The sequence below is a fragment of the Urocampus carinirostris genome, chromosome 7 (assembly GCF_059441175.1).
Source record: "Urocampus carinirostris isolate Australia breed hairy pipefish chromosome 7, RoL_Ucar_1.0, whole genome shotgun sequence".
Taxonomy (NCBI): Eukaryota; Metazoa; Chordata; class Actinopteri; order Syngnathiformes; family Syngnathidae; genus Urocampus; species Urocampus carinirostris.
Genome location: NC_142355.1, coordinates 13761047 through 13781986, shown reverse-complemented (window position 1 = coordinate 13781986; position 20940 = coordinate 13761047). Strand labels below are relative to the sequence as shown.

Here is a 20940-nt window from a genome sequence, read left to right as displayed (position 1 = left end):
GATTGGATATGCACCAAGAGTGAGCCATAAGAACCCGACCAGACCAGGTAAGTCGCTTCCAGCCTCCCTTCCATCGCGTTTAATGAGGGGTATTATCCAGTGTCTTCTGTTCCATGCAGACTGCAATGGCATCTCGGCGTTACTCGCGCCAATGTTGCTCTGATGAACATACTGTATCTATAGGTTAAGCTCAAGCTGGACATCAGTATTGTATCTTCTTGGAAGGCCAGTTCACGCTCAGCACAAAGCCTGCCACAGGCCCCGCACCCACACCCGGTGTCACATTCCTATACAGTGGAACCTCAGTTTTCGAACGCCTCTCAGTTCGAACAAATCGGTTCTCGACCAAAAATTTCGAGAAATTCTTGCTTCGCTTTTCGTTCAAAAAATCGGAGTTCGAACGCCGGTACGCTAGGGTGCGATGCTGAGCGGCGTACGGGTGTAGATCGTGTAGATTGCCCCCACCCCTTGTGACCAACTGTTATCACGTGCACACTTGCTTCTTTTCGCTTTTGCTTTTAATATCGGTGAACGGAGTGTTTTAGCCCCTCATTATGCCTCTGAAGAAGGTCGGTGCAAGCAGCAAAGTTGCTCCTGGTGAAAAAAGAAGAGTAGTGCGTACAACTATTGCATTTAAGAAAGAAATAATGGCAAAATATGAAGAAGGTGTGCGAGTTTCCCTTCTTTCGAGGGAATAGAGCATGACTTCTGCAGACCACCACAAAGGTAAGAAATCCTATTCATAATTATTTTCTTTATCCTTTAACGGCTCACCACTTTTTGTGGAGACCCGGGTGCTAAATGATGTGTAAACGACCTGATTTTTTTAGTTTTACACGTTCATGTTAGCGTAATCTTTCGTACGGAAGATTACGCTAACGCGAACGTACGATTAGCCTGGGTTAGCTTCATGTTTACATTCATGGTAAACATTTAGGGTGTTGGAACGGATTAAAACGATTTTACATTACTTTTAATGGGAAAAACGATTTCGGTGTATGAACAAATCGGTTTTCGAACAGGGTTCTGGAACGGATTATGGTCGAGAACCGAGGTTCCACTGTATAACCCCAAAAACAACAAAGTTCTTAAAATGTGTTCTCAATTTTGTTAACATACAGCTTTTGTTCGTGTCTATAAAGAAGCTATCTTGTTAATGTCCTTGAAACTTTGCAATGAACGTTAGATAAACCTTAGTTTGAACCAACAAAAGAAGAGTCTTCATTCCCTTGTTGACATGTAGTGTCTATTTTGAAAATGTGATGCTGTAAGTTGTGTTATTTTTTTTTTTTTTACAAACAGTAATCAGAATAAATAAGACAAGCTCCAAAAGTTTGTAGAATTATAATTTCGGTTTAGAATCAAGCTATTCGACTCAGTACTCAAAATATTCCCATTGATTGCCCGAAAATAATATTGAATAGTAATCAACCAGTAAAAAGTAGTTTTTTGAAGAAATTAATGAAATTATATTTTTCTGTACTCTTAAATGCTGTTTGGTGCTTAAGCACATACAAGAGCCGGACTGTTTCCCATCACCCGAAGGCTACCGGGGTGACTACTAAAGGCTACGTTCACACTGCAGGAAGATAGATATTCCTCCACACACCCGAACTGTATCATCTCCTTTTGAGTTCGTCGGACTGGAACATCCGATTCTTTTTACATCATACCCAGGGCATTTTCATATGTGGTCCTAAATCCGATGCATATTTATTTATTATCATAATATTTTTTTTGTGCAAATGTATTTTATACTGCCCTCAACAATACTGGCAGGCCCCGTGTTATTCCACGACAGAGATCTCGGGCCAGTAAAAATTTGCTCCGTGGCACTCGCCCTCGCTCACGCCAAACAACACAGTGCCATCTAGTGGTCAAATATTACACACTGGGGCCTTAAACAAATGCTTGACCCTGTAAATTGGGTTTATTCTTTTGTTTCAATGTGTAATAGAGTATCTAATAAATGAATAAATAAATAAACGTATCTACTTGGAGGGTACTGGCTATCGCGATACCCCTTTGGAACGCAACCCCGGCAAAAATCAAGGAATTAGCGTACAGAGTAAATGAATAACAAATTGCTTAAGTAGACGGAAAAACAAACAAAACAAATAAATGGTGTCAAACAGGCAGCTCTCCTCACGCATGATGCTGGTATCTTCATAAAAAAATAAAAATTTACATTTTCATTATAATGATCATTATGTTGATAATTTACATTCTAATTAAAACATTTGCATGTTAATCATCACATGACGGGTTTGTGACAGGAAGGCATCTTGCCTTTTCACAAATGAATACAAAGAATGAAGTCCAGAGAATAAAGGGGGAGATGAAGCCAAATTGTCCAAAATGGACCCATACCGACCAGATGGGAATTGAATTAGTTGTATTCACCGTGACATCTCTGTTTCACCTCAAAGGGGTATTTTCTCACTAACATCTGTGCATGGATGCTGAAATAAAATAGAATTGGGATTTTTCCACTCGCCTATTCAAAGGAGGAGAAAAAAATACACTAATTTATTGAAAGGAACTCACATACTTTACTTTGACTAGAGAAAAAAAAAGAAAACAACCTTCAAATATCATCGCATATGCACACACACACACGCAGGCACACATACACACACACACACACAGCATATTATATAACTACCTGTTTTATATATAATGTATTAACATTCATGAATTGATTCCATAGCCCTGAGATAACACTTGGGTGGTTTAAACGAGTGATCCCCAAACCCCAGGCCGCGGCCTGATAAACTTACTTAAAATTACTACACCTTTTCATAGAAATGACCTAATGACTTGCTTCTTTTGTTGACAAATTTAGGGCCGGTTGGATCAAATCAGCCAACGGGACGGATCTGACACACGGGCCGTATGTTTAGCATGCCTGGCTTACACGATTTGAAATGATCGAAGCACATATGAATTATGAGTAAAATTTATCAATTGATGGTATGCGTTCATAGCTGATGTACCAATAGATGAACAGCTCAGGCAACACATAGATATGTGTTGAGTAGCATTTTCGTTAGCTAAAAAATAATTGAAATTTTGTGTGCTCATTTTTGGTTGAGCACCAAACTTTTACCCTTAGACTAACTGTGATATTGCAGTCCCTTCTCAAGGTTTCTTCATTTTCCTCATGTTGATGTTTTTGAGTTTTTCCTTGCCCTCATGTAGGTTTTAGATCAGGGGATGGTGTAATAATAGTCTGTGGTTTGTAATAATCAGTGGTCTGTGCCGCCCTTTGAGACTCTTTGTGATTAAGGGCTATACAAATAAAAAAGACTTGACATGACATAATAAAGAAAAAGCATTGGGTTTTATTTCTTTATCAAACTACCTTTAGTCTGAACCAAAGACAAATTGGATTTTGTTATGCATTTTATATGTTACCATGATGATTAATTTGTCCCTTACAATGCTTAGAATAGAAGAATACAATTCACTGTCGATGTAACATGTGATATGCACAACAAAATTAACGTTGGTCTGTGATTACAAATAGTGTGATAATGAGATCAAATCTATTGCCTTTTCACAAGTCATCTATACTACTGGTGGTCTGGTGCTCTGACAACTAAGCTTATCTTGGACAGCACAACAGAATGTTTGTGTTCAATGAACTTTGATTAAATATTCTTTAATTTCATACTGTTATTTATTTTCTGCAAAGAATCCAGTTATTTGGTCGTTAAACAGGTCGTGGTATGGAAAGGTTGCCGACCACTGACATATATCACTGGTAGTCACGTGGTAAGGGTTTGGCGTTTTTACTATTGTGTCTCGGAATGGAATCCTGTAAAAACCGAAAACTTGCACCCAGATTTTAAATTCAATTTTTTTTTTCATCTGTTCAGGGGATCAGACCAAATGTGGGTGCAAGCCGTATCCGGCCCTCAGGCCGTAGTTTGGAGACCACTGATGCAGCATATGGAATTGTAAAGGTCCATGCCCTCCGTCTTAGAGGCTTTTCTTAGGACAAAAGATGGGTACGGCTGCTAAGTACTTCAAACGCAGAGGTCAGACTGGTATATGTATCAAACACTGAAGAGTGACAGGCCACACATCAAATAAGAAGCTTTGGTGGCCCACACACTCCACAAATTCAGAGTGAGACACAACCGGCCGGACTTACATCACCTCTGGCAGCTCGAGTGCTCCTTCTCTTCGTGGCTTTTTCCCCCCATTCTCACATTCTACTGTGGCCAATCTTCTTACACCCAAAAAGAATAGAGGATCCTTTTCAACCACAATGGTGTGCTGCAAAAGCATGGACAATCCTGTCCCTCCACAAAGCGCAACATTCTCTGCTGCTCAGCTTAAATTAGCTGTGCTCTGATACATCTCAATGCAGCTTCATTACAATTTAAATATGACTAAAAACATCTCAATTCAACCTCAGTGCTCTTCAATGCAGCGTCGATACTTAGTCCCTACGTTTTAATACGGCTCAGTTCATTTCAATGCAGCTGGAGTAGATCTAAATACGGTCTCAGAGCGAGCTCTGAGTGCATTCAGCACATCGGATTCACTACCTGTAGCCCCCCGAGTGTTGATTGTTTGTTGGCCCTGTGGAACAGTGATGTTTAGAATGGAGGAAATTCCAAATGGTATGCCCAGTCAAGAGTTCAGCTTGACTCATAACGACAGAGGTTAATACTGATTTAACAAACTGAATGGCTGTCAGCACAAGATAGCTGGATGACAGAGGCTGGATCTTGAATAAGCGTTTAGCTCACACCATGGCTAGGGGTTTTCAAAGTCTTCCTTGTTTGTTTGTGGCTCTTTTGTTCAGGCACAGGACAAAAAAACAAGCTTTATTTAACAAAAATTCAACAACATATTTGCACAAAAACAGCTGTACAATACAATGATATAAGACATAAACATCACACCTAGGCCTTCAGTAGTGCTAAGTCTGAATCAATTCAACCCTCAATAACTATTCTATGTCTTTAAAACCTTAGGGTCTATAAAACCTTAGGGTCCATTCGGGCCCAAGAGCTGTGGAATGCTCTGCCCCCTGCGATTTGATCTGCAACCTCAGTGGAACTGTTTGAATCTAGGCTTAAAATACTCTTATGAATGACCTATATTTAGTGTTGACCATATCTGTGTATTGTTTGTTAATGCTACATCCATTGCAACCGGGTCATCCTTTTTATTTTATTTTTATTTCATATTATACTTTAATTATATTATATTGTTTTATTTTTAGTGTATGTTACTGCAACATCCATTTCAGCCTGGTCATCCTGGAATGGGCATTACCTCATGTGCGGTCACTTCTCAAAGGTTTCTTTATTTTCCTCATGTTGAGGTTTTTGAGTTTTTCCTTGCCCTCGTGTAGGTTTTAGATCAGGGGATGGTGTAATATTCGTCTGTAGTTCGAAATGGTCTATGGTCTGTGCATCCCTTTGAGACTTCTTGTGATTAAAGGCTATACAAATAAACGTGACTTTACTCAGAAACATACTCAGAAAATAATGGCAGTAGGAAATAATCATCCAAACTACAGTTTTGTGCATCACACTACTTTTCTCCCCCTAAAAACACGTACCGATTAAAAAAAAATATATATATTTTTTTTTCACATTTATAAAAAACAAACACCTTAAACCGACACAATTCATTTTAGTCTACAGCTGCTTAAAGCCTAAATAAACTGCTCCAACAATCGCATTCAATTCCTGTTTTGGTATAAGTTTGCCACTTTCTGTTTTAAACAAACTTTTTTTTTTTTACATCCTAGAGGCGGATTGTGTTTTGAACGTAAAACTTTGAGTGCCGGATTTTTAAGGGTGGAATGCACGTGAGGAAAAAACTCCAAAAATAATTAAATAAACAAATGTGACTGCTATTCTGTGAGTGCAAGGAGACAGGTCCATCTGAGAAATGGTGGTTGGAAGGGGAGGTAACGTTGAAAAGTGATCTAAAGCATTTGAAATCTAATTGTTGGTGGTGTAGTATTGAAAGCAATTTTGTTTCTTTGCACATCTCTGAGAGTCTCTGTGTGTCACATCAATATTCCGCCAAGCCCTTCATTTAAACATCAGCTGTCAAGTCCCCTACCCCCTGATTTGGGATCATCTCAAACGCTGTTGAACACTTCTGCCGAGTGATAAAGAGGGTTAGGATTAGAAGTCACAAAAATCCAACCAGCGGCACAGTGGACGACCGGTTAGCACATGTGTCAAACTCGTAGCCTGCGGGCCAAATTTTCATGAGAAAAATAAAAACCAAAAACAGAAAGACTTTCAAATCATTAAATCAATCATTTCCGTTCGTGTTTACATGCGATTTGTGTCACTTTCCGGTGTGCGAAATGAATTAAATTGTTGTTTTGCTTTTTTCGACACAAGAGATATTTGTGAATGAAAAAATATTGAGTAAAGAAACCCTCAATAATCTTTTTTTTAATCAAATCTTAAATCTAAATACTTCATTTGTGAGCCTCCAAAAAGACCCCCAGCCCTCCAGCTAAGGCACACTTGCCATTCATTTACTATACTTGTCTGGCCCCAGTGAGAATATTTTCTACCATGTGGCCCCCGTTTTAAAATTAGCTTAACACTCCTGAGTTCGCACATTTGCCTCACAGTTAAGAGGTCCCGGGTCCAATTCCTGCAACCAACTTCCCTGTGTGGAGTTTGCAAGTTTTCCCCATGCGTTAGATGGTTCACCCGAACAGCTTTGCTGAAAGTAAGATAAAATAACATAACCGGGCGGAAAATACCATAAAGGACTCTGAACTTAGTTGGGCATTATTAACATACTTTTTTTTTTAGAGAAAATATTTAAGGTTCAGCATTTTAAGGACACCACAAACAACGCACCCCACCTTGAATAAAGACATTTAAAATAAAGCCTCGAGGTTTCATGACACTCGAAGCACCCTTCCCTAATTAACTGTATTGTTACCAACTTATATGTATGCATAGGAAGCTTACACACAACACAGCAATGTTGAAAACAGAACTTGTAGGCAGGGTCCAAGCCCCCAAATCATTGGTGAGCCACTTTAAACAAATTGGTCCTATCCCTTGCTATCGGCTGTCAACCAGTCCAGGGTGTCCCCTGCCCACGGCCTGCAGTCAGCCGGGATTGGCACCAACACCCTTGTGACAGAGTGACAATAAGTAGCTGGAAAAAGAGTGAAAGCATAAATCCAACCACTTCTGTCAAACTTTTAATTATCTTTGGCGTTCCACTTTCAATTCTGCGAGGAAGGCAGCATACCCACAAGGATTAAAAGGATAAATGATGAGAGAAGATCATCATTGTAAGTGTCTGTCAGTTGTGACCTTTGCAGGTTGAGTGACCAGAGAGAGCAGAGTCATTATCAGTCTTTATCTCTTTTGTGTTTCTGTCACAAACCTGCTGAGAGAAAAATAGCGCTGTCATTTAGGGCATCGCTTCTTAACTTGGGGTTTGGCACCCCTATGGGGTCACAAGATAATTTTGGCAGGTCATAGAATACATTTCTTTTGCAAAGGCTTCTTTTTGTATTTTGACATCCTTGGCCATTTCCAAGAATTGTACATGAAGTAATGTATGTGATTCATGTTTAAATTGTTTATTCAAAAACATTTTTTTCACAAACAGTAGTCCCTCGTTTTTCCCGGGGTTTCTGATCCAAAAAGGACCTGCAATAGTCAAAATCCCTGAAGTAAAAAAACCCATTTTTTAATTAAATATCCTACTATACATTGAAACCAAAATGACAAACCCTTTTACAGGCTCAAGCATTTGTTTGGCAAACAAAAGTGCTGTACTTTTACAAACAAATGACTTCTGTACTGTCAAATTTTAATTTTCTAAATAATCCTACTGCTATATTGAACTATAGATTCCAAAAAGAGGCGGAAATTTCTTCAGGACGCAATCCTTTTACTTCAGTTCATATTTTTTTGCCATCAAGTGGACGTATTGGAGAACAAAAATATGGCGTGATAAATGTTAATGTGAGAAGATTTTCTAAAGAACAACATTTCATTGTAATTGTGTATATATATATATATATATATATACCGTATATATATATATATATATATACACACAGGGTTGGGTAGGGTTACTTTAACTTAAATACTTTCAATTACTTTTGGATTAATCCAATACCAAATATGCTAATAAAAGACAAAATAAACTAAATATGAATAAATTATGACTCACAACACGTGGTAAGCTTTCTATCCTGGCTTTGATCTCTTTGATCTCCGGCAAAACTAACATAAAATGCGACAGAAACGAAATGAAAATAAATCCAAAAAGCTTGCCAACATCATTTTTGCCAATCCATGTATTCCGTTACTCCCCAAGCCTGCACATAATTTGGTAATTTTATTCATATTTAGTTTCTTTTGTCTTTTATTAGCATATTTGGTATTGGAGTAATCCAAAAGTAATTGAAAGTAATCAAGTTAAAGTTACCCTACCCAACCCTCCACACACATATACATGTGTTTATATACACAGAATAGAGACCCCTTGCTACTTCGCGCTTCAGTTATCACTGCTTCACTCCTTCGTGAGAAAAAAAACTGGAAAAAAATATTTAATAAAAACGAAAACAGTCAAAAAAACATGGATGCCTCACACACTATTAAGGAACGTTTCGGGCAGCCGAGATTCAAGCCGATCAGCCATTCAATGAAACAAAGCAGAGAAACAGAGAATGCTTCCCACACTGACACAGCACTGCTCTAGGGAAATCACCTTTGCTGAGTCCGCTTGCAGGTATTGTGCCAATATCAGATTTAACTTTGCATAAACGTTTACTATACTTGTCAGCGCTGCGCTTCCGACAGAACGTTCTTCACGATCGTAGTCTGTATAATGTGTTCATTAAGGAATGTTGATTGGAGTGATAGAAACAACAAAGCGATCGTAGTTTATATAATTAGTTAAATACATTGATGCAAACTACAACAACACAGCAAAAACTTAATGTAGCTAAACGCTGATATTCAAGATCATAATTACTGTAGTTGTTCCCTTTTATTTTTTATTTATTTTCTTTGTTATTGTATGTGTGTGTCTTGCTGTCGGTCACCCCTCTTGAGGGATATGACCAAGGTAGATAGAATAATTACGGTAGTTGTACAGAAGTAGGCTTTATTTGGTGGACTATAGTAGCCTTATTGCAATTCACGTTTATTGTAAGTAGTTGTTTACTGATCGCAGCAACCCAGAGAACCATTGTGAATGAGAGACCTGCCAAAATCTGTCTCCCCCCTCCCCTAACTTCTGAGAGAATAGTCTGAAACACTTCAAAATCACTGCGGTGACATATTGAGATCACAGAATGGTATCCAATAAGTCACAAGTCTGTAGCTCAAACAGGGACCACACTTTAGCAGGGGGGTGAGATTTTGGCAACACCGGTGTTGTGGCTAAATGCCAAAATTGGAGTCTCCTGAAATCCCGAGAGAGAAGCCAAGATTCATGCAGATCGACTAGCATCCCTCTACTGGAGATCTCTGATAACAATTTATATCATAGCGTTTTTCATACTGTTGTATACCAGACACCTTCTCTGCGTTCTTCTACATCTCACTGAAAAATGTCCCGCACCTTTATCATACCGCCAAAACAAAGCATTTCTCTCTCTTTGGCTCTTTCACTCTCAATCAGCAGGGCTTCGATCAAATCAACAGAACATTAATTAATTTATAATATGTACTAGGTTTCAAATTGTTCTATTTTTCTGTCTGCCAGTCATAGGACTTAGATCAAATTGCACACCACCCCTCCCAATACATGGACTAATTAAAAAGAAGTACCGGGTTTCAATTTATTCCCCCTCTCTCTCATTCGATAAGGCAGCAAGTCTGCTTTACTGAAGGCCGCCCAGAAGAAAAAGTGCGGCACTACTTAGCGGATTTTTTACTTTTCGGAGGTGGTTTTGATCCCTTTTATTATCAAAACCTTAGGGACCTCTATACAGTATTTTGTGACAATTAACAAAATACACCTTTTTTGAAACCATCATTTTTCTCTCATGTATTATACATATGTAATATGTACACAAACACACGCACAAAAGAGCATTAAGCCCAAATATTTTGTTCTTATATAGTTTATTCTTATATTGCTGAAACAAGAAACATGTTGCAAATAAGACAGTACCTCAAGATTACAAGGGCCATATTAAATAAAAGAATATTATCATACATATCTTAAAATATACATGCCCTTATTTTACTATTTGGTATTTTCTAGAAAGAAAAAAAAACCCTGCAACTATTATAAAAAGGATCATTATTTTTGTGATCTATGAATTCTGAAACATAATATATAAAAAGTTACGAGGCTATTCTCACCCTTAGTTAGCAAATAATGTTGTTAGCAGCACTAACTGAATCGTGACTGCTAGCATTGGCAAAATTCTGTATGAAGCAAAGAGGGACACAGAACTTAATCATTCTAATAAAGTGGCCAAAAATATGTTTGAATTTAGTATTACCATTGTAGAGTATTCAACGTTTGGTCAGAATTCCGTTTTGCTATGTCAGAAAATAATCAAACAATGTCAAAACATGTGAAGTAAATACCTGTACTGTGTTTTAGGTCAATCACGTAGATATGTTGACGGACTGATACTGCAGGAATGTGAAGTTGGAAAGGGCGAGCTATGGCTTCATTTGCACATCAGAGGTTGCCGTGACCACTCCACCACAGGGGGTCCGCCACTCCCAGAAGACCGGAACCCAGAGCTGGTACACGTCTCACCTCGCAAGGGCAATCTGATTTTGGCCTGCCAAAAGGCAGGAGGGATGTCCTCACGGGAGGAAAAGATGGACCAAGGCCCTGACCGGTTCTGGCCAGGTCTCAGCTCAACCGGCGAGCCTTGCTAGGTCGGCAGCCAAGCTTGATCAAGCTAGCGGCCAAACCGGTAGGACAAAGCCAGCGACCCCAGAGAAGCCTCAAGCAACAAGCTCTCCTTCAACACTCTCAACGCTCTCAAGCCTACCAGGATTCCTCATCACTCTACAGCTGAGGACATAAAGACTGGGCCCTCATCTTCATCGACACAGAACTTTGCAGAACATCTCGTTGTTGCTAGGTATTGGTATGACGTAAAATGGGAAACTATCAAAATACAACAACGTAATAATCAAGCCAACGTTGTTGTCTATCCAAATGGTGCCAGTTTAAGTTCTCAACTTAGTTTTGTTTTATTTTCTTTTTATCGTTTTGTGTTCTATTCAAGCTTCTTCAGTAGATGATTAGTAAAAGAAAAGTCCATAAATACAAGAGTGTGTGTGTCTTGATTAAAGTATATTGAACAATCAAAACAGTAAAAAGAATTCACCTAATAAACAAGTTTTTTCATGAGTTTTCCTGACATAATCATCTAAACACATATGTGGACCTCCAAAAAGGCGAGACAAGTTTTGAAAAGAATAAACTCAGTTCTTTCATTCAATTGGTCAATAAATTGTCGGAATAATTTATTTACCACACCATTATAAAGACAATTTCAATCAGTCCTTTGGAGAAAATTATGTTTATATTTTCAACAAGAAATAAATAAGAGGTCATTTCGTCCATGCTGTGTGTTGGGCATACATGAGTATTTAACAACGTTGACAATGACAGTAATGGTATTGCATAAAACCCCAGAAGAAGCGCATAGTGGGTTGCCCGACTATTTTTGCGACAAAAAAGGGAAATCTATGCCGAGTGAAGATATTAAAACACTTCCCATATGCTTCGTTAGTTTTCAACTGAAATGGTTCCTGTAAATAAGGAAGGCTTAGGCTGAAAAATTGTCGTGATTTTTAACTTAAAAAAATCGGTAAGAAAGACGAGAAAAGGTGTAATCCAACGCACCAAGCTGTAGTGTTGGTGAGTATGGTATCATATTGTCAATATTCAGGGTTTGTCAGTTTGACATTAATACTAAGAGAACAAGTATCACAACATACAAGCATACATTGGCTCTCATTTGTCCCCTCTTTGGCGTCATTCTTTTGCCTCCATGAAATCAAATCTTCTGAAAAACTGAATTGTCCTCCACAGCGGCACCAGTGGATGTAAACACATTCATCTGAAAAGTAGGAAAAAAATGGAAATTATGAGTAAGTCAACACATACCTTGTCCAGGCAATGTTATGTGCCTGAAATAGTCCAAACATAACGGTGTCCCTCACACAAGAGCATTTTCTAAGAAATCTAGTAGAAAAAATTGGTTTGAAAATGTTTGTATTGTATTTTGACCCTCCTTAGCTTAGGGCATGTGTTTCAGACAAAATTAGAACAACCTTTATTATCATTGTATTTCTACGACGAGATTACGGAAACGATTACATTACGGGCAGCGGGAACAATAAGTGTAAGCACATAGCAAATAAACAATACGGCAGGAGGGTCCAAGTGTCATTTCAAAAATGAAGACTTGAAAGATCTAAACCTCTAAATTTACAGTATTTTATTTCCATTAAACAAGCATATGAAAACTCTAACACATTGTTTGTGCATTTTGAGCTTGAACAGACACCTTTGACACAAACAAAAAGACAGGCTTTATTAAAACTACAAAACAATTTCACATTGTGTATACTTACTATGGTCCCATGTCATGTCCTCCAGCGAGACGATAGAATCAACTGGCCAGGTCTGTTGAAGTTCTCGAGCTACGTGAAGAAAAACACAGGAAAATACATTCGGGGGCGCATGGAGAGGAGTGGGTATGGTAGGAGGAGATGGGGCTGTCAGACAGATAAACTAACATGTGTCTTCACGATGTCCCAAGTCACTAAAATATGTAATGCTACATATTATTGGAAAGCTTAAAGTCTAGGATCCAAGATGTGCTGACCATTATAAAATGTATTAATCACGGAGACATCACAATCAGTCTGAAACAATGTGGATCAGCAGGGCTGCGTCACATGATGCTGACTTATGCTTGGCTGGCAGTACCAGGGTATGCTTTCAGGCTCCGGTGCTGGTTCTGGCAGGTACTTTTGAAAATCTACGAAGTAGCGACGCCCCTTCAAAAATGCTTTAAAAAAATATGTATATATTCTTTTATTTTGTTATTATTAACACCAGCTCGGTGGCCTTGGGGGTATAGCGCCCACCCCAAGACTGGGAGGTTGTGGTTCAAGCCTCGGCCGAGTCATACCTAAGACTTAAACATTGGTACCCGTTGCCTCCCTGCTTGGCGTTCAGCATTAGGGGTTGGAATTGGGGGGTTTAGTCACCTAATGACTCCCAACACCTCAGTTGGGTTGAGCGAGGGGGCTGGGAATCCCCTCCTCTGAATCAATCTCCCAAAAAGAGTCAGAAATGACTCTAGCCACCTCCCACTAGCGGGATATGGCTGTGGTATATATATATATATAATTATTATTATTTTTTAGACCCGCGAAGCTCTGAACCCACGAACGTGGAACCGCGAAGTAGCGACGCCCCTTCAAAAAAGCTTAAAAAAAATATATTTAATTTTATTATTTTTTTTTTTTAGACCCGCGAAGCTCTGAACCCGCGAAGCTCTGAACCCGTGAACGTGGATCCGCGAAGTAGCGAGGTCTCACTGTATACATTCATAACATATTGCCACATTTCAGGCTTCAAATTTATAGGTAAAAACATGTGAGACACAATCTTGAAAATATACAAAATTTATTTAACATCTCATATTGTTCTAACAAATGTGTTGCAATATTGGCCCCCTTCGAGGTAATACTTTGTGCAACGTCCTTTTGCTGCCATCACAGCCACAAGTCTTTTTTCGGTATGTCTCTGTATGCTTTGCACACCTTGAAACAAAAATATTTGAAAATTCTTCATCACAAAACAGCTCAAGTCTTCTTAAGGTTTGATGGCGATTGTGCACCTCATTTTTCAAATCTTTCCACAAAAGCTCCAAAGCTTTATATGCCCGCAGGCCATCAAATGTGATCATGGTTCTCTTGGTGGCTTCTCTGATTAGTTCACAGGGACGGCAAGGTCTTGGTAGGTCGCTGGGGTTTTATGCTCTCTCCATTTTGATATTATTGCTTGTGCTGTGCTGTGCTCTGGCAGATGTGTAAATGTTGTGAAATCTTCTTGTATCCAATTTCTGCTTTGAACATTTCCATTACTTTATCCTGGCACTGGCTGGTCTGTTCATTGGTCTTCATAATGCTGCCTTTTCTCCAGTGTCTGCTTTTACAGACCTCTGAGCCATCACAAAGCAGATGCATTTAAGCTTAAGAGTTAATGACACTCTGTCATTGTTAAGTCATTCAGGTCGATACTGGATCATTCAAAAGTCATCAGGAAACTTCTGAGCTGAGAAAACAAGTGTCCATTATTTTGCAACATCTACTTTTATTCTATTTTTGGTAAGTATAAAATGTTAAGGAAATTTGGTTCCATTTTACGATTGTGTCTCACATGTTGTTGTATTTTAGAAAATATTTGCAGTTTTTTGCTTTAAGTTTGAAGCCTGAAATGTGGCATCCCTCCAAACGTTCTGGGGTGGCAATACTTTCATTAGGCACTGTATGTTTTTCCAAAATAAATGAAGGTTGATCAAAGAATACATACATGGATACATTTTCAGACTAGATGGACACCTGCTGGTCATTAAATATTGTGTGAGTGGATAAAAAGCCAGGTGAAAACAGGTCACACTTGGTTTTCACAGATGAGTTGTGAATAAAAGTAATTATCATGATGTTCACTTTGACAGTGATAATGACTGAGGCATAAATTATAAGTGTTAAACTTTGCTCAGGCTTTAATTAGTGTTTGAACAGTTTGAATGATAATTGCTGCTAAATAACATGGTGTAAAAAAGGTGATGGCAATGACTTAAAGACTGTAACTTAAGTTAATTATCGAAACATTTGAATGAATTGATCCGTATGAATGACACATTTTGTACATTGAGGATCACTATATGGCATGTGTCGGAGACCTTTTGAACTCAAAGATCCATGAAAGCAAGATGTTTTGATTGATTATTTTTTGAGAGCCACACTAAATATTATAAGACAAAAATCAACAATACCACCAAACTCTCCATACAAAAGCAAATTCTTCAGCATATTTAGTTTTACTGTACAACACTTGAAACTTTATCAAATCTATGAAAAAATAATATTACCAGATCAAGAAATATATCAACTAAAATTAGTTTTCCTCCTAGAGTTACTTAAGATCGTTTAGGCTCATTTTGACCGTCATTTTTGTAATAAATAATAGTTTGAAAACAAGTTGCAAGCACAACTCTTTTGTAAAAAATGTCAAAAAAGACAGCAAAAGAGAAGGATACGGATTTATTTAGGGGAGAGCACTATGTGTGTAGAGATCTGGGCACATTTACCACTCATCCTATCAAATTGCTCTGACTGCTGAGCTGGCTTTTTCAGGTGTTTACAATTTGTTATGGGGGTTTTAACCATTAAGTGTCTCAACAGTGAACATGGATTGTTTAACCCTCTCATTACCATGGGGGGAGCCGGGTGGTGCCGATAAATGCCTTTCCAGGGTGAAAATGTCCCTCCTCGCGCAAACGTTACTAAAATGACTTGAATCTAATTCCGGGGGGAATGTAACAGTAAAATAAAAATATATTGCACCTTATATACCGACTATCACGAAACGGCAAATCAATCAAGTCAAACGAGTTCGAGTTGTGTAGTGAAAGGAAGTCCATCTCTTTTTAGTGATCCGGCTTTTTCGGCTCAACTCATTAAAAGAGAGCCGGCTCTCAAACGTTTTTTTCTGACCATATTTATACTTTAACCAGACACTCTTTTAACCGCTATCATCCAAACCCAGATGAATTATTACCTCTTTGTTGCTGATCATACTGTTTCCTAGTTTGGGGCTCACAGAGGATTTTCCAGGCTGCATCAATTTCAAGAAACTTCCTCCGACCAGACTCTGCTTCTGTGTCACACACACCTCCGAGACGGTCAGGGTGGCACTATTAACGCACACAAACATCAGAACATGCAGACAAAGAGAATGAAAAAGCAGTTCTACAACTAAATAAGAGGATTGAAAAGAAAATATTTTAAAGATTTTTTTAGCTTGACTTTTGCATATTTTAGTTACTCGGAGTTGACAAGTACAGCGGAACCTCGGTTCTTGACCATAATCCGTTCCAGAACCCTGTTCGAAAACCGATTTGTTCGATCACCGAAATCGTTTTTCCCATTAAAGTAATGTAAAATCGTTTTAATCCGTTCCAACACCCTGAATGTTTACCATGAACGTAAACATGAAGCTAACCCAGGCTAATCGTACGTTCGCGTAATCATCCGTACGAAAGATTACGCTAACATGAACGTGTAAAAATAAAAAAAAAGGATTATGATTAGGATTTCTTACCTTTGTGGTGGACGGTGGGGAGAGAAAAATCATCAAAAGTTTGTCAACCTCTTCCAAAACTTGCGGCAGTTGCTTGCTTATAGCGCTAACCTCCTTAGCCGCATCACTCGATTTCACAGCCTCCTTATTCTTTACTATCGTACTGATAGTAGATTTAGCCATGCTGTATTCACTAGCAAGATTGGAAATTTGTACACCTCTTTCATATTTAGCGATTATGTCTTTCGTAAAGGCAATAGTTGGACGCACTACCCTTCTTTTTTCACCTGTAGCAACTTTGCTGCTTGCACCGAACTTCTTGGGAGGCATAATTAGGGGCTAAAACACCCGTACGCCGCTCAGCATCGCACCCTAGCGTGCCGGCATTCGAACTACGATTTTTTGACCGAACAGCAAAGCAAGAATTTCTCGAAATTTTTGGTCGAACACCGATTTGTCCGAACTGAGAGGCGTTTGAAAACCGAGGTTCCACTGTATGTATTTTTTCCCCTTCATCGCTATGTTGAGGTGAAGGGATACACGAGTATCACACGGATACATTTGTCTTTCTTTTCCTATGTTTTCAAACGACTAGTCTTCTGAGAGTAAAGGTTATGTGGAAATGGGAAAACTTGTATGAATATACATACTAAGAGCAAAAGTGGACACCTGTACATGCACAAACATACTCATTGAAGAGGAGGGGGGGTGCAGAAAAACAATCACAGATGAGAAACACAGATCTTCTTGAAAAAAAAAAGATTAACATACAAAAATATAAATAAAAAAGGGTATTTGGGGACCTCTTCAAGGAAAATCTCTACTGTTCATATGCCTGAACTCTGAGTAAACATTTCTCAGCATCATTTTGCCATATGATCGAATACCACGAGTCACTTGTGCAAAACCCAAAGCAGCAGTGTTGTGTTGTATCTATCTTAAACTCAGAATATATTCCAAGTCTGGGCTTGACCATGAAAGCTGTCCAAGAGTACAGCGCAGTACTGTGTTGTGAAAATTATAATTATATGCAAATTGCGATCAACACTACTGCAGCCAGGGGTTCTCATCCACTTAACAGGCATGCAACAAATAAAATAAAACTTTAGAAAAAAAACAAAAACATTTTAAGACTATTTAAATAGAGCTGGATGAATATTCCTTCCCAGGTCCCCCAGAAGGAAGTAAATTTAATGTTATTTATGCTAAAGCAATATTATTACTAAAAGATAGAGAAATGTTAATAAACATAAGCAACCTCTGCATACATTAGAAATTGTGACGCTAACTAAAGATCATGTGCACAGATACACTCATTCCATTTTCGGCCCTTCTATAAACCTAACCGTCAACGTATACGTTTTTCCCATATCTTACACATTTTTTGATCATCTAAAATATTTCACGCTGTATAACAATTACTGTAAAGCAAAAAAAAAATCAAAAAAACGTTTTTTGTTTTGACCGACATAGTCTTGCCCATTTTTACTTTAATCTGGATGGTCTCAGTGATTGCAGACAAAAACGTCATTGTAAATTGTAACTTGAATCAAACATTTATTTTAAACTAACACTGTGAAAGTTTATTACAGAAGAAACAAGGGTGTGGGTTTGGTCTCTACATTGGTGGGAACATGTCACATTTTAAAAGTGATTACACACTATTAGTAGGGACAAACCAATGATTGATCAACACTGGTGGGGACATAGTGCTTTTTTTAAGCGGTCAAATAATATTGATGGGTACAAAACAAAGATTGCTTGATATAGGTGGAGACACTACCCCTCCGTCCATGACAAAACTATGCCCTTGTGTAGAACACATAAATGTCTGCGAAATCCTGCACTGATATACATAATGAGTAGAGGTTGACCGATTATCAGGAAGGCCTATTTTCAGGACCGATATTTGGGAATTTGACAGATATTGGTATCGGCTTTTGTTTTCATTCACGAGCTGATCATTAAGTCTCTCTCTCTTGCTTCATTGTTCCCCAGTCTCGGCCCTGGTCTCATAAAAATAAACTTGAGAAACTACTACTCTCTCCTGGTACCCACGACCCTGTGCCTTCTGATTGGATAAGCAACCGGGGGCAGAGTCACTGAACCAGGAGAGAGCAACAGCTGGGGAAGCAGAGCACAGTCTACATGTGCCAACATGCCTGTGACTGTGATAGAAAAGCTTATGTGTAAGTGATAGTGTAAAAAGTGTAGTCAATTTGTTTTGCAGAGGTGTGTTCAGGTGGAGACTGATAAATTAGCTCTCATTTTAACATTAGTTCATCAATCAAGAGTTTCTGTTAGTGACTCAGAGAAAGCATAAAAAACATGCTAACGATAAAGGCCCGGTCACACAGCCTTTCGCGTCTGCATCGCGGGTAAAATTTTGCGATTTTTTTTTTGCCCGCGGTTGCCCGCGGTGGAAAATGTGCAAAATTGGCCGGCGACTGTTCAGCGTCCTTATCGCGGGTAACCGCGGCTGCATCGCTGTGCCGCCCGCGGTTACCCGTGGTCTAAATTTTTGAGCAGCGCAAAACTTTTTCGCGCGGCCAACTGCGTGTGAATTTCTTACCGCGTGTAAAGCACGGCTGAATCGCGTCTGTATCGCGATCTCAAAGCGTCCAACAGCGTCTGCTTCACGGGCAGAAATTTCTGGCCGTGATCCAGCCTCGATACGCCCGTGAAAGGCTGTGTGACCGGGCCTTAAAGTGATGAGCTCTTATAACATTAATTCGTCAATCTGGCTGTAAAACAGGAGTGCCCACACTTTTCAATTTACAAACTCTGTTAAAATTCTGTTGCACTATTTGTTTTGAGTTAATTCAAGTCATGTTGGTTGTATTTTGTTTATTTAAGCAATTGTAAAAAGCTTCAGGGAGCCATCTAAGATTTGAATGTACCTCCATCCATTCATTATCTGCACCGCTTATCCCCAGTACGATGGCGGGGGTGCTGGAGCCCATCTCAGCTATCTTCGGAGAGTGGGCAGGGGACACCCTGAACTGGTTGCCAGCCAGTCGCAGGTTACACAGAGACAGACAAGTCACTCGCTAATTCACACCCAGGGACAATTTGGACAGGCCAATTAACCTGAAACGCATGTTTTTGGAATGTGGGACGAAACCAGAGAGCCCGGAGGAAACTCGCGGAAGCACGTGGCAAACATGCAAACTCCAAACAGGAAGGTTAGATCTGATTGATTGATTGATTGATAGAGAGATAGAGAGATAGATACTTTATTCATCCACGCAGGGAAATTCACAATGATGACCACAGAACTATCCACTGCGCTGCCGGGCTGATTTTTTTTGTACCTTAATACAAATTGCTGCTAGGCCTAATTTTATTTCCTGCACTGTAGTTTTTGGGTCCAAGTGAAAGATTAAACATGTTAATTGTGTTGAAATTCTATTTTACCACAGTAAAATGTTTCAGAAGGCTATTTAAGTTGTAACGAATAATCTTAGTTTCTTTTTACATTATTAAACATTTCTTGTGCCAATTTCTAAGCTTTTACAGCAGATGAATTTTGGCTACAAACATGGGTTATCAGCCTCCACCCAATACTAATGATCAGTTGTGATATCGGCCCTGAAAACCCCATATCGGTCAACCCCTAATCACTAGCAACACTAATTTGCGAGTGTTGTTTGGTAAACAAATATACTTGTTTGCACGAATTATATTTGTTTTTGTTCGACACGGTGTGCAAGATTCTGCGTGGTGTTCATAAGGTTTATTGTGGCATACCAAGGCGAAATTCTATGATAAATAAGGGGAGCAATTGCCTGGGGTTGACAGGAATGCATATAGAGTAGCTAGGTACAATAACACTTGTAGAGAACATTTACCTGTAAGGCCAGCTTTTGATATTTGTGTCGGAGCTGCTGAACTGAATCTGAAGGGCTGGCCCCGAGCACAGCATACAGATCCTTCTCCAAATTCTCACAAATACCTAAAATAAAAAAAGAAACGAAATCAACAATATCTTTAAACCTTATACCGCATGAGATCCAGCAAAAATCCACGTATTCCATTTTAGTCTAGTGAACATTAAGCGTACATTTTCACAAGCGCAACACTTGTGTATTGCTTGGTTACGGACCGAAAGTAACGACTTTCTGTATCTTTCTGTATCTAATGTCATAAAATAAAAGACCCATTTTGTTCGCTCTAATTGTTTCTCACCTGGAGAGACGCTGTTGTCTTCGTTAGCCATAAAAATGACCGAGAAGTCTCGTTCTTTTCTTGAGGACAATGTTGACGGCTGTTGTTATGATTCCGTAGGAAAAAATAGTTGAAACCTTGGTTCCGGGTTGTGGTAGTGTCAGTAGTGGACGTGCAGCACATGACACCCACACACGATAATATAATATAATATAATATAATTTAATATAATATAATATAATATAATATAATATAATATAATATAATATAATATAATATAATATAATATCATATAATATCATATAATATCATATAATATCATATAATATCATATAATATCATATAATATAATATAATATAATATAATATAATATAATATATCCATCCATTATCTGCACCGCTTATCCTCAGTAGGGTCGCAGGGGGGCTGGA

The 20940-nt window shown here is 38.7% G+C and overlaps 1 protein-coding gene across 2 annotated transcripts; it reads right to left on the bottom strand.

The window, feature by feature from the left end:
* Positions 1-11286: 11286 nt before the first annotated feature.
* dnajc24 (DnaJ (Hsp40) homolog, subfamily C, member 24) lies at positions 11287-20671 on the bottom strand. 2 transcript variants are annotated; one of them, XM_088339250.1, is made up of 5 exons: positions 20530-20671; positions 20193-20296; positions 15820-15955; positions 12597-12665; positions 11287-12079 (listed from the first exon to the last, which is right to left on the bottom strand). In XM_088339250.1, exons 1-5 carry the CDS (start codon positions 20558-20560, stop codon positions 11898-11900), a joined length of 522 nt encoding a protein of 173 aa, XP_088195376.1. In that variant the 5' UTR covers positions 20561-20671; the 3' UTR covers positions 11287-11897. The 2 variants fall into 2 exon arrangements, with proteins under 2 accessions (XP_088195376.1, XP_088195377.1); XM_088339251.1 differs by having other exon boundaries at positions 11930-12079; positions 15820-15918.
* Positions 20672-20940: the final 269 nt, after the last annotated feature.

Coding starts and splice junctions, on each gene's coding strand:
- dnajc24 (XM_088339250.1), bottom strand. CDS start 20,560: ATGGCTAACGAAGACAACAGCGTCTCTCCAG. Junction 20,297..20,529: donor AGACAACAGCGTCTCTCCAG/GTGAGAAACAAT, acceptor TTTTTATTTTAG/GTATTTGTGAGAATTTGGAG. Junction 12,666..15,819: donor GTATGATCAGCAACAAAGAG/GTAATAATTCAT, acceptor TTCTTCACGTAG/CTCGAGAACTTCAACAGACC.